At 38.0% G+C, this 12,905-nt stretch overlaps 1 protein-coding gene across 2 annotated transcripts in view; it reads left to right on the top strand.

Annotated features, from left to right (window-relative positions):
* The first annotated feature begins 698 nt into the window (after window positions 1-698).
* The window catches only part of LOC121737698, a 37,559-nt gene continuing 25,352 nt past the window's right edge, over window positions 699-12,905 (top strand). Inside the window, exons 1-6 of one of the 2 annotated variants that reach the window (XM_042129378.1) lie at window positions 699-933; window positions 1,718-2,597; window positions 2,896-3,161; window positions 6,280-6,466; window positions 9,410-9,587; window positions 10,756-10,973. In XM_042129378.1, the coding sequence (XP_041985312.1) occupies window positions 879-933; window positions 1,718-2,597; window positions 2,896-3,161; window positions 6,280-6,466; window positions 9,410-9,587; window positions 10,756-10,973 (1,784 nt within the window). In that variant the 5' untranslated portion in view covers window positions 699-878. The remainder of the gene's footprint in view (window positions 934-1,717; window positions 2,598-2,895; window positions 3,162-6,279; window positions 6,467-9,409; window positions 9,588-10,755; window positions 10,974-12,905) is intronic. The other variant, XM_042129379.1, reaches the window with a different exon arrangement.

Here is a 12,905-nt window from a genome sequence, read left to right as displayed (position 1 = left end):
TTGAAAGGGCTTATCTCGCGAACTTCTGGAGCAATTTTTATGTTATTTGGCACAGATAAGAAGTAGACCACGTGAAAGATCATAGGCTATCGATTTTAATCATTTTTTCAGTGGCTATATGTTTTATACTCGTGCGACGCCGGGGCGGGTCGCTAGTCGACATAATATTGTGTTGAGTGTGGATACTGGGTCTGTCATAAAATTATGTGGTGTGTATGTGTTTATAGTTGACACTAGATACACGCCCTCCACACATTCTCACCACTCTTACTGCTATTTACCTACTACTGTCTACTGCTACTGATCATAGAGGCACAGGCTGCTTGGATCGACAGTGGTAACCAACCACCCCTAAAGCCCTTTACACTCCGTACTCTTACAAGCCTTGGACACTCACAGATAATGTGGGTTTCTATTGGCGATGAAATTAACTACCACTGCGGGTCCACTGACAATATCTGTTATTGATGTAGTCCCTTAGAATTTCCCAACCGGAAGGACCAGACGTATTTCATACAGGTTTCCTTACGACATTTAGTATCCTTTAACGATTGAGCAAATCAAAGATAGTGTGTATGCAAATTGGGATCAAGCATGCCCTCTATCAAACAAACAAACCATTTAGACCTTGAATGATCAGTGAGTATTACCATTTACCATCAATAATGCCACAGGACTTGTTTAATTGTTTAAAATATTCCAGATTCATCAATAATCCGGTTTTACCGCCAAAAACATCCTCCATTAAGTATGCGCGTGCGCATCTTTCGTCTCTCTCGCACTCTACCCGTCTCAGCTAAGTTACATCGCCTTTCACTTGACATTCTATGTGAAATAGTGCTGTGTGACGCACGGTAAAATGTAATGATAAACATAAAATGTTCAATTCTATCATACCAAAGCTTCTGTGTATAATTTTAGTGCTAGTTTTAGGTAAGTTTTAATTTTTTTACACTTACTTGAATTACTTGAAATATTCATATAAGATCCGCCTTTAAGTTTTCTTATAGAGTTTTATTCAATATTGAGTCAGTTTTATGATTTTTATTTAGAAAGTATAGCAGCTACTGCCTTAAATGCAAAATAAAGAAAGGCTGTAAGAAGGCACTTTGATTTAAACCGTAGTTTATCCAAATTGTGTTGGTAAACACCTGTTGTGTTACAACCATGAATTGTAACCTTATGCCATAGGAAATAAGAGCTGTAATATAAATCTTTTAGCTCTATTTACGTAAGAAAATGTTTAACACCCCTTTCTTTTCTTAAAGATTATGAAGACGTAGTTTATTGAATATTATTTTTTTTAAATTTGTTGACTTTTTCCTATTACTCACTTAACTAGTTACTTTGCAATATAACGGATGTGAAACCTTTTCTCACTGAAGGTCGACTTCTCTTGAATTTATTTTTTTACTAGATGCCTCGGTAACTGCAAATTTGGCTCTTATAAAAAATCTGCTATTATAAATGTTAAAGTCCTTAATAATTATTGTCTTTAAGCTTAAACAGCTGAGCCGATTTAAAGAGTAAGGGGAGAAGTTGTTACATATTATGATAGCTTTTAATATTTTTTTCGTAAAATGTACGGTTCTCGAGCGCTAACAAAGTTGTGTTAACAACCTCGTACAGCGTACTATGTTAGGTTTGCAGACGATTTTGATTTTTTCTTTGAATATAATATAAGGAATTTAGTTCAATATTACAAAACTGTTCGCAGAATCAAATGCTCTAGTCCTCCGAGCGTATATCTCGCAACATGGGTTACACGGAGAAATATTGTTCTCATATAAAAACGAATCCACCATAACCATCAAAACCAACCTGCAGCCGACCCTGCAGTACCCCGATGGAGTTTGGCGGTGGACTATCCATGAATTCCCAGTAGACTACAGAGATCTGTCCAACGAGAGATGTTCACAAGAATATCTAGGAAAGGAACTCTTAGACCTAACAGAGGAGCTAGGCTACCTCATCGTACCGGGCAAAGATCACGCAGAATTCGAAAGCAATAATGTGCTGATTGGACCAAATGGGCTATGGGGTAAGAGTTTGCTGCTAGAAACAGCAGAGAGGGATAGAACGATATGTGCGTCTCTTTTCGCATCGGAGATGAAACACGAGATAAACGCTGAAGCCAAGTTTTCAGCGCCCGTAGCCGGTACCCTTAACTTCAGATGGGTGCATGCTCCAGGATTCGAAGATTCGTTCTTACATGCTGACTTATACCACGTCAAAGCTACAAAAGATTCGGAGTTCAGTCAGCATAAATGGAAGCTGTTTGTGACTGACGTTTTCGATTCAGATAAGAGTAACCACGAGGATAACTGTAATGTTCTCCAAGCTATATTCGATCCGGGGAATAGCCCGGATGGCATGAGCGTAGGAGACTTAGACAGCAGGTTAGGTCTCGTCAAAATAGCCACGGATGCCAACGTGAAGAAGGTGAAAAAGTTGTACAAGAATGACGTGTTGACTACGCTCAGAAGTGACATAGATGAGTCTAGAAGGAGTTTGTATGTTGTGATATATGATAATACTCTGATAGATAGTTTTCTAGCCTGCGCTAAGTTAAGACTGACGCCTCCAAAGAACGCTGTGTAAGTTACCATTTGCCTCAAATTAATTATTTTCCCCAAGGGGCAATTCAGACCGCAACGCGACGCGTAGATGCATTTCTAAATTGGATAGAAATATGAAAACTACAAAGAAGTTGCGGTCTGAATTGACCGTAAGATTTAATTTGAAAAACTCAATAAGTATTGTTCACGTAACAATAAATTACTTTCTTTGAATCTATGTCCTTTTAAATTCAATTAAAGATTTTTAGGCATATAATCTTCTGCATATGTGATGATCAAAGACGTTTCGTAAGAAATGTAATTAAATGAATTTCAGATCCCTCATCAACATGGACGGTATTCGTGGCACCGTCAACTTCACCCAGCGCTCGCCCTACGATCCCACCTGGGTGGATTTCAATGTGGAGGCTTCGGACAAGGACTACGAGTCCAACCTGCGCTTCGTCAGCTCCATGCTGCAGTACAGCATCAGGGAGTTACCAGCGAAGCTGATTGATGCTACCCACTGGACGACAATATGCAATACGACGGGCGGAGTTTACAATCCGACTGATATTACGCTGACCGGTGTGCCACCAGCAGGTATGTTGTTTAAGTGATTGAGAAAGAAAGGGCTTAGATTTTGACACAGTATGTTCAGGCATATCATCTAAACTCCCCAATCCCCTACCCTTTTCCCTTCCCTACCCTCTCCTATTCCCTTTCCTACCTTCCCCCTATTACCCTATTCCCTCTTAAAAGGCCGGCAACGCACCTGCAGCTCTTCTGATGCTGCGAGTGTCCATGAGCGACGGAAGTTGCTTTCCATCAGGTGACCCGTTTGCTCGTTTGCCCCCTTATTTCATTAAAAAAAAACTGCTGACAAATTCTTATTAATGGTCTACTGTTTTACGAGTAGGACCTTTGGGCTTGTAATTTACTTTCTAATCTTTTTCGTAAATGCGAAACTCGAAAGTGTTTCTGATTCTGCCTATTTGTACGCACAAATAGTTGAACCGATTTAGAAGCGGTATGCAAATAGAAGAATTTATGTTAAAGTAGACAATACATTAGTAAAATACATAAATGCGCTTAATATCTCTAGAAGAGATCTGCCAGCAGACATAAAAAGAGACAATGAGAAAATATGTAGAGACGTTACAGAAAGTACACATGAGAATAATGAAAACATAATAAAACTAAACATGCACTAAAAATTTATACAGGGAGGACTTACATAAAGAAAATACATGACATAAATTAAATTTAAACTCAAGAAAGAACAAAATTATTATTTGATCTATGTCTGTGATTATTATATTTTTTGAAGCGGCAAAATTAATACGCTCGATAGAATCTGCGCGAAGGAGCAGCCAACTTCTATTTATTTACAGAAAAGCTATTAAATCTTTAATAAGGCATACGTAGTCGACATTTTGCAATGATTCCATAAATAACTTTTGGCCTCAAAAGTCCAGTAACGTTATGAAAATTATGTATGTTTGTTTGAATTCCATTGACGCTATTCACGAAGGTTTGTTTGCGTTTGGCGGCGTGCCAGGCTATAAACATAGCGAGATGTATCTCGTGTGTAGAGATTATATCCTCTCATTGTCAGATATAGGATTTGCTTTATTAAAGGAAACTCGAGGGAAAGGCCAAGAACGAAAGTAACTTACGGCCGCTTTGAATGTAGAGTTTGACAAAAAATGCTGTTTTTCTTTAAATTTCAATGAATTAAAGTTAAATAATCGTTACAACTCTACACACATACATACATAAATACAATATCGTTGTAACGCTTTAAGTACGACTACATGAGGCCTACTACCGGTTCGGGAACTAACCCGGCGAGAATAATATGCGTAAGAAACTCGCACGGGGCCATTTTTTATTTACCAATAAGATGGGAAAACTGTTATTAAAAAAAAGTACTAGGTATATTAATTAATGTAGGTACTGTTATATTAATCAATCAATCTACTTAGATAACCCCTTAGTGATAGTAATAGTCTATACTTATAGGAATACAGTACTATACTTTCTAGTTTAGTTTTAGTTTCTAGTTACGATTGCGTCTAGCCGCTTATTATGCAATTAATCGAACCGTTAAACAGTTAATACAGACGGTTAAATTTCTGCTGTCAAACATAATATTATTATTAGACATCGGATTATATGCACGATCAAAATGCCAAAATATGCATGAAAAATGGCCGAAATATGCACAATAAAATCACTTATTATAAAAATCTTTTGTTTTTTTGAAGAGCTTTCCGGTGGTTTCCGTTAATAAATGCGCCAATATTCATCATTCCATCAAATCCGTGATTTTTCATTTCTTATACGGTACCAATAAATTGATTTTGTACCAACATTTTCCGATGTGCCCATGAAAGTTCATTTTTACCTTTATTAATTTTTTGTAATGTTGCCAATTACAAAGAAAAATTTTGTTTCTAGAAATATATTGTACCTATCGATGTGTATCATGATAGCTAGTTTGGAGACTACGTGGGCAAAAAATGACTGAAATATGCACTATCAACGAAAATAGCCAAAATATGCACTAACGCCTAAAAAGTGCCATTATATGCATTTGCATATGCTAATATGCAAATGCAATCCGATGTCTTATTATTATATTTGCAGATATCTATAGTGTAGAATGTTTATTTAGAACATTAGTACTATTTCGGGGTATAGGACGAGGGACAAAATTACTGTTTCTAAACCTCTTAGGCCTACTCCTTAAAGTAATTAAACAAAACCCATCTATTTAATTACATAAGCGAAGTACATTAGTAACAAATAACATAACTTTTTATCCTAAAAGCAAGCGAAAAATATCTTTCACCAATCAACTTTCAAAGTTTCGTGGAATAACTAACCAGCTACGAGTACCTACATGATCTAAAATTACGATAAATAGGTATTATTGTTTAATTTTAAGTGAAACTACAAATTAATATTATAATATCCTGTATCTTATCAATTTCTCATTTAAAAGATCAATTAATATAATACTAGCTGTGTGACCGAGCTTTGCTCGGTATCCGATGAAAATGACATTTTCTAGAAATGATTCCTTGTATATATATATATATATATATATATATATATATATATATATACAAGAATTGCTCGTTTAAAGATATAAGATTAAACCGACTTTAAAACAGGAGGCTCACGTTTGGCTATGGATATTGTTTCCTGTGCATGTTACCCACCTATGAACCTACCCTACGTTCCGTACTTCCGTCTGTCTTCGTTATCTGTCCGTCCGTCTGTCTGTCTGTCTCCAGGCTGTATCTCAAGAACCGCTATAGTTATACTTCTGAAATTTTCACAGATTGTGTAGAATCTGTTGCCAGGGGGGATCCCATACAATAAACACAATAATTTTTGGCCTATTTTTGATCTATAACGGTACGGAAGTCTTCATGTGCGAGTTCGACTCGCACTTGGCCGATTTTACGATATTCAGATTATCCTGATAGATTTCTATCTTGAAATATTATCTCATCTTTAGGATCATATATATCTTTAATTTCAATAATAATAATAATAATTATTTGAGAATCAATAACTAACCAACGATTAATTTTATTTTCATTGAATATATCTTCATCAATTGAATGATTAAAGACTGAATATCTAAAGAGGAGGAAGACTTTCTAAAAGCGATTTTTAGTTTTTCTAATAACTTCTTTCTCAACAGGTCTAAGCACCCAAGACCAGTACCCTGTTGGCGATCTTCTGAGCAAGTACAAGGGTAGAACTGAGTACCTCAACCATCGGTACATATTACCGGGGCTGGCCAACGAGCTGCGCGGCGCCTACTGGGATGTGTACCTACCGCTCAGTGGCAGAAGCAGCGTTATGCATAGGAGTTTGGTGTTGACTAGGTAAGTTTTTTAAATAAAATTTGGGGGCGAACGGGTCACCAGTAGCCCTAGCACGGCCACCAGTAGAAATGCGAAAGTATGGACAAACTATGGAGATAAACTACCGATCTTTTTTCGTTCCCAAAAATTTAATTAAAAATGCCACTTTATGACAGACTATAGTCCTAAAAATTGAAATAATATCCTACTCTATGACATATACTATAGTCTGTCGTAAAGTGGCATTTTAATTGGATTTTTGTCGGTCGCGATTGGCCGCGGTAAAGATCGGAACGGCACCTTTAGTTTATGTCCAACAGTTTGTCTATACTTTCGCATTTCTACTGGTGGCCGTGCCAGAGCTACTGATGGAAAGCAACTACCGCCGCCGTATTAGAAGAGCTGCAGGTGCGTTGCCGGCCTTTTAAGAGGGAATACGCTCTCTTCTTGAAGGTTTGCAGGTCGTATTGGTCTGAAGTTCGGAAGTACTGCTGGCGACAGTTTTATTTTCGGAGCATAATGTCGGTCTCCTTTTCCTTAGTCTATGGTCTCCATAACATATTGGCCCAATGCGTTGGCTCCATCCATTGTATACTGCGGGCTTAAGCAACGCATACAAAATTTCAAAAAACGTGACGCCTCATAAAGTTTAAATTTTGTACCGCTATGCATCGCCTTGTCTTGTTTCTGTGTATGCTCATAATTAAGCTAAAACGCATGAACATATTTGAAGAGCGTTATAGAAGTTTAAACCTTGGAAAATGTGTTAACATTTACTACTTTTCTTTGTTCATGTCATCAAAGCAACGCGGGCATAGGCGTACCGAGGGGGGGGCAGGGGGTGCTGCCCCCCCCCCCCCTGGATCATGTTGACGTCCCTACTAAGTATATTATCTAGTACTTTCATCTATATAAATTCAAAATAATAAAACGAATTTTTGCCATTTGTTTGCAATACAATATTTTTACAACTAAAAATTATTAATTTTTTATTCTTTAAAAACACCTAGCTTATGAAAAATCTGATTTGCCCCCCCCTGGCCCAGAATCTGCGTAATTTGCCCCCCCCTGGCCCAGAACCTGGGTAAATTGCCCCCCCCCCTGGCCCAGAACCTGGGTACGCCCATGAACGCGGGGCTTTCTATCAGTCTCTCCCAGAAAGTTTAAAAATATTAACTCCTTAGAACAGGGGTTCCCAATCTTTTTCAGCCTGCGGCGCAGTTACACGTTACAATCTTTTGCCACGGCGCGGCGCCCTAATCTATCTAGCTATTAGAAAAATATACTTAAATAAACACCTTTAATGATTACTAGCTATTTGACCGAGCTTTTCTCGGTATTGGATAAAACACTATTTATCGCCCCCGAAACTATAATATACTAAACTAATCGTTGGAGCCGATTCCGAGATTCCAATTATATATATATATATATATATATATATATATATATATATATATATATATATATAATAAAATAAGAAATATATATATATTTCTTATTTCTAATTTATGTTCATAATATAATTTATAATTGTTTTTAAATACTATTTAATGTAATTTTGCATGTTGTTGTTAACACTATACTAAAGAATGTTGTGTTGCCTATAAAGGTGTGTGCATCAGGTATTGAAGACTCTAGTACAACACTATCAACTGTAATTTTTTAAATGCATATGCTGTTGGTAACCATAATAAATAAATAAATAAATAAATAAAATATATATATATATATATATATATATATATATATATATATATATATATATATATATATATATATATATATATATATATATATATATATATATATATATATATATATATATATATATATATATATATATATATATATATATATATATATATATATACAAGGTGTAACAAAAATAAGTGATAATACTTTAGGGTGTGTATGTGTTCCTTATAGAGAGTTTACTGTGAAAGTAGCCGCGCTGAAAGACCAAAAAATTTTTTCACTTTTGTATGGACGCTCGAACGACGAACACGTACACACCCTAAAGTATTATCACTTATTTATGTTACACCTTGTATATATATACAAGAATTGCTCGTTTCAAGATATAAGATTATAGTTAGGTTCAGCAGGTAATTGGTTAATAATAATAAACAATTAATATTTAACTATCTACCTGCTTTACATGATTATAATTTTATTTTACTCTTTGCCTCCTCTTGCCTTTCCACGGCGCACCAGGGCGCCGCGGTGCACAATTTGGGAACCCCTGCCTTAGAAAGTAACTCGACCCCTAATCATTTCGCCTACTTTTCGAATTTCCTGAAGCGTATTATTTTTGGCATGTTCGATTGAAACGTTGCTGCGTTGGAAAGAATTTAATGTTTATTTTTGGATTAAATTTTATCGCCTGGTTAGAAATATAAGCAATACGAAATCTTGCCTCTACAGGCGCATAACATTTATTACGTTCCTTGCATGTTGAAGGGAGCTTTTTACTCCTATAAATTTCTAATACATGAGCCCACTAGCGTATAAGTGTAATAGAGGTCTAGTACAAAGACGAAACACAAAACTGGTAAGTGGTAACTATAAAAAGTTTCTGAATTAAAAAATTAGCGGTGCCCAAGTTCGGGATGATTAGCGCTAGTTCAGAGGCTCTGCCACGTTTTATGGTTTTGACAAGGCTCTTGAGTTAGTTCAGTCTCTAGTCTGTGACAAAAAATGAAATTGGAACCATGCAAGCACAGTTCGATAAACTTTTTGAAGGCTAACTTACCTTTTTAATTTAAAAAATTTATCGCCTTTAATTTTTCACCAGGTGCAGCTATAATGTAGCCGCAGGCTTTTTCTTATCAATTGTTGTATCAAACAGACATATTATGTCAGCTGTTTGTCACGACAATTGACATGAAAGACCCTACGGCTACATTGATCCAAGTGACAAATGAAAAATCGTGAACCCTCATTCCCATTTTCTATCCCCAGACGGACCCCTAAACCGGAGATATGCGGGACCATCCACTCCTACGAGTACGACACCGGCTACCAGACGCGGATGACGTCGGCGCAGGTGACACTACGGTACCCGCTCGTCGGCCGCGTCGTCTTCCGCCAGCCGTTGGAGAGACCCTGGGAGGATACCACTATCATTGTAGAGAGTTTGGTGAGTCTATTGGAAAAATGGGATTCTTGCGGTACCGTTCAGATCAAGGGTCAATTCAGACCGCCAGTCCACGCGTCGCAGCGCTGCCGTTGCGTTGTTTTACATACAAATTTATACGTGGGAGAGCCATGCTTCGGCACGAATGAGCTGGCTCGACCGGAGAAATACCACGTTCTCACAGAAAACCGGCGTGAAACAGCGCTTGCTGTGTTTCGCCGAGTGAGTGAGTTTACCGGAGGCCCAATCCCCTACCCTATTCCCTTCCCTACCCTCCCCTATTCCCTTACCTTCCCATCCCTACCCTCCTATTCCCTCTTAAAAGGCCGGCAACGCACCTGCAGCTCTTCTGATGCTGCGAGTGTCCATGGGCGACGGTAGTTGCTTTCCATCGGGTGACCCGTTTGCTCGTTTGCCCCCTTATTTCATAAAAAAAATAGCCAAGGTGTGCACACGGCGCGCTGCGTCGTCGCAACGCACACATGACGGACAGCAGCTCCCGAGACGAAGGACGAAGCGGGAGGGGGTGGTGACGTTAAGACTGCTTTGTAATAACGCGCAGTGCTCGTGTGACCGGCTATACGTCAAACAGCAGCGCTGCGTCGACGCAACGCTGACGCAACGCCCGTTTGGACCATAAAGTTAATATACCTAGCGGAATAGAGAAACAAAGGCCTGAGCAAGAGAGATGTCACTATCAGTAACACTGCGTGGTAAAAAGAGACGTGTGATACATGACAGCAGCACTCTTTTTTTGATGTCCAGTCGGCACGTGCCGCACATTGACAATTTAATCTCATAGAAATCATGTTCAATTATGCTTGTGTAAGTGTATACGTACACATATTTTTCACACAGATGAAAACCAATTTCGGTTTCGTTTGACAGGTCGAGATTGTTGCTCTATTCCGCTAGGTAAGTATATTAACTTTATGGTGTGGCCAGGCTCTGACGTAGTCCGTAGATGCATTTCTAAATTTGTATGGATTTGACAGATTTACATGAGGTCTCACGCTATATAATATGCTCGGATATATCGGACTCATCATAGGACGTATAGTCAAGTTTATGTCACATTCCATTATAATTATAGTTTCCTAATATAAATTCGGCGTAACTCAGGGTTAACTTCACCTTCATCTAAGTGCCTCTGAACTTCTCTTCTCTTCAGGTGCACGCAGACGGCTCCAACGTCAACAACACTAGAGACCACCGCTGGGCGATTCACGAACATGCTCCCGGCGCTGACTACTACAACTGGACGGCGCGTTGTCTATCAGCCGGCCGGGTCTTTGAACCGCATAGCATGGATACTGACACCAAGCACCCTGAATACTACTGCAAGCCCGGCTTGGAGGGACTGTGCAGGCTCGGAGACTTTACTACCAGGTAGGACTTAGGCTAGATGATTACTACAACTGGACCGCGCGTTGTCTATCAGCCGGCCGGGTCTTTGAACCCCACAGTATGGATACTGACACCAAGCACCCTGAAGACTACTGCAAGCCCGGCCTGGAGGGGCTATGCAGGCGGGGATTTTACCACCAGATAGGCCAATGCCCCTGGAACTTACTACTAGAACTGCGCCCGCGGTATTTGTCAGCTGTGAGCCAGAAGAAGCCAGACAGACATAAACTTTTATCTAACAGATCCACGTTGTGTTTTTAGACTTAACATTTTACAACGTCAAGCGATTTTTGACGACCTCTGTGGCTCAGTTGGTGGGCTCTTGGTAGCTCAAGCCGGGGGTCGCGGGTTCGAATCCCGCCGACGGAACAAAAAGTTTTCAAAGTTCCTGGGTCATGGATGTGTATTAAATATGTGTATCCTATAATAAAAATCTTAAATTTATGTATATTATAAAAGTATTAAATATATTTCCGTTGTCTGGTACCCGCAACACAAGTCCTTCAGGTACTTAGCACGGGGCCAGACTGACGTGGTGTGAAGCGTCCATAGATATGCAAGCACCTACATGATAAAAAACATGTACTTACTGTTATGATTGATTTCAGTAATGCTTTTGATACCCTAAAATATGATACTTTGTATAATAAACTGAAGCAGAGTGGTATACAGGGACCAGTGCTGGATTTATTTAAAAATTATCACAAAAACCGATTTAATGTAGTAAATATAGCAGGGGAACTTAGTAAACTTATACCTACTCTCCGTGGCACGGCTCAAGGTAGCATAATCGGCCCAACTGAGTACCTACTGTATGTTAACGATATGTGTAAAATATTCCAGCACTCCTCTGTGTACCAGTTTGCTGATGATACATGCATTGTTATAGGTCATCATGACACTGTTGAGGCGCAGAGACTAATTCAACAAGACTTTGATTTGCTATGCAAATGGGCTCACGATGTAGGCTTAACTATTAACTACAGCAAAACTAAGTTAATGTATATACATTCACCATACAAAAAAACAACTACTTTACCTAATGTGATCGCCCATGACCATGATTGTATGCATAAAGATGACTCAGTAAACTGTACTTGTTCACCACTCGAAACTGTGAAAGAACATACTTACCTAGGTCTTGTGATAGACCATAAGTTTAATTGGGGTCCACATGTGGACTCTGTATGTAATAAATTAAGGGCCATACTATCTAAATTATGTATACTTAAACATAAGTTACCTTACAAAACTTGTAGACTACTTTATATGTCATTGGCAGATTCTGTTATTAATTATGGGCTGTCTAGTTATGGAAGGACGTTCAATTCTTATCTAAAAAATATTTATAACTTACAAATTAGATTACTGAAAACGATTGTTCCTTTTAAAATTAAACTTAAATACAAAGACAACTATGATAATTTGTTTCACTATTGCAAAGTGATGAATGTGTATGACAAAGTTAAGTTATCAATTGTAACTGAGTACAGTAATAATTTGCATAAATTAAATATAAGAACACGCTCTGCCAATTTACGAACACTGACCAAATTACCATTGTATGAAGTACCTATATGCATAAATGAATATGGGGAAAGGGTCTGGAGCTGTGTACTACCTAAAATACTAAACAGTCTACCAAAACAACTAGTACTTAAGTTACTAAATAAGCAAAGGCATCAAATACGAAACTTATTAAAACAGTATTTTATGCAAAATATCTGTAATTAAAATTGTCATTTCCTAGAGTAGTAATGTAAATGTAATAATATTTAAGGTAGAGATAACATACCATAGAAAGTTGTCATAGCTATTATAATATTGTATTCTGTCACAACTAACAATTTATATTAGTGTGCTATTATATAGAATAAGCAACTCCTTACTTATGTATAAAATCTCTCATGAGAT

Source organism: Aricia agestis, chromosome 21, assembly GCF_905147365.1.
Source record: "Aricia agestis chromosome 21, ilAriAges1.1, whole genome shotgun sequence".
Lineage (NCBI taxonomy): Eukaryota > Metazoa > Arthropoda > Insecta > Lepidoptera > Lycaenidae > Aricia > Aricia agestis.
This window is presented reverse-complemented; position numbering and strand designations above follow the sequence as displayed.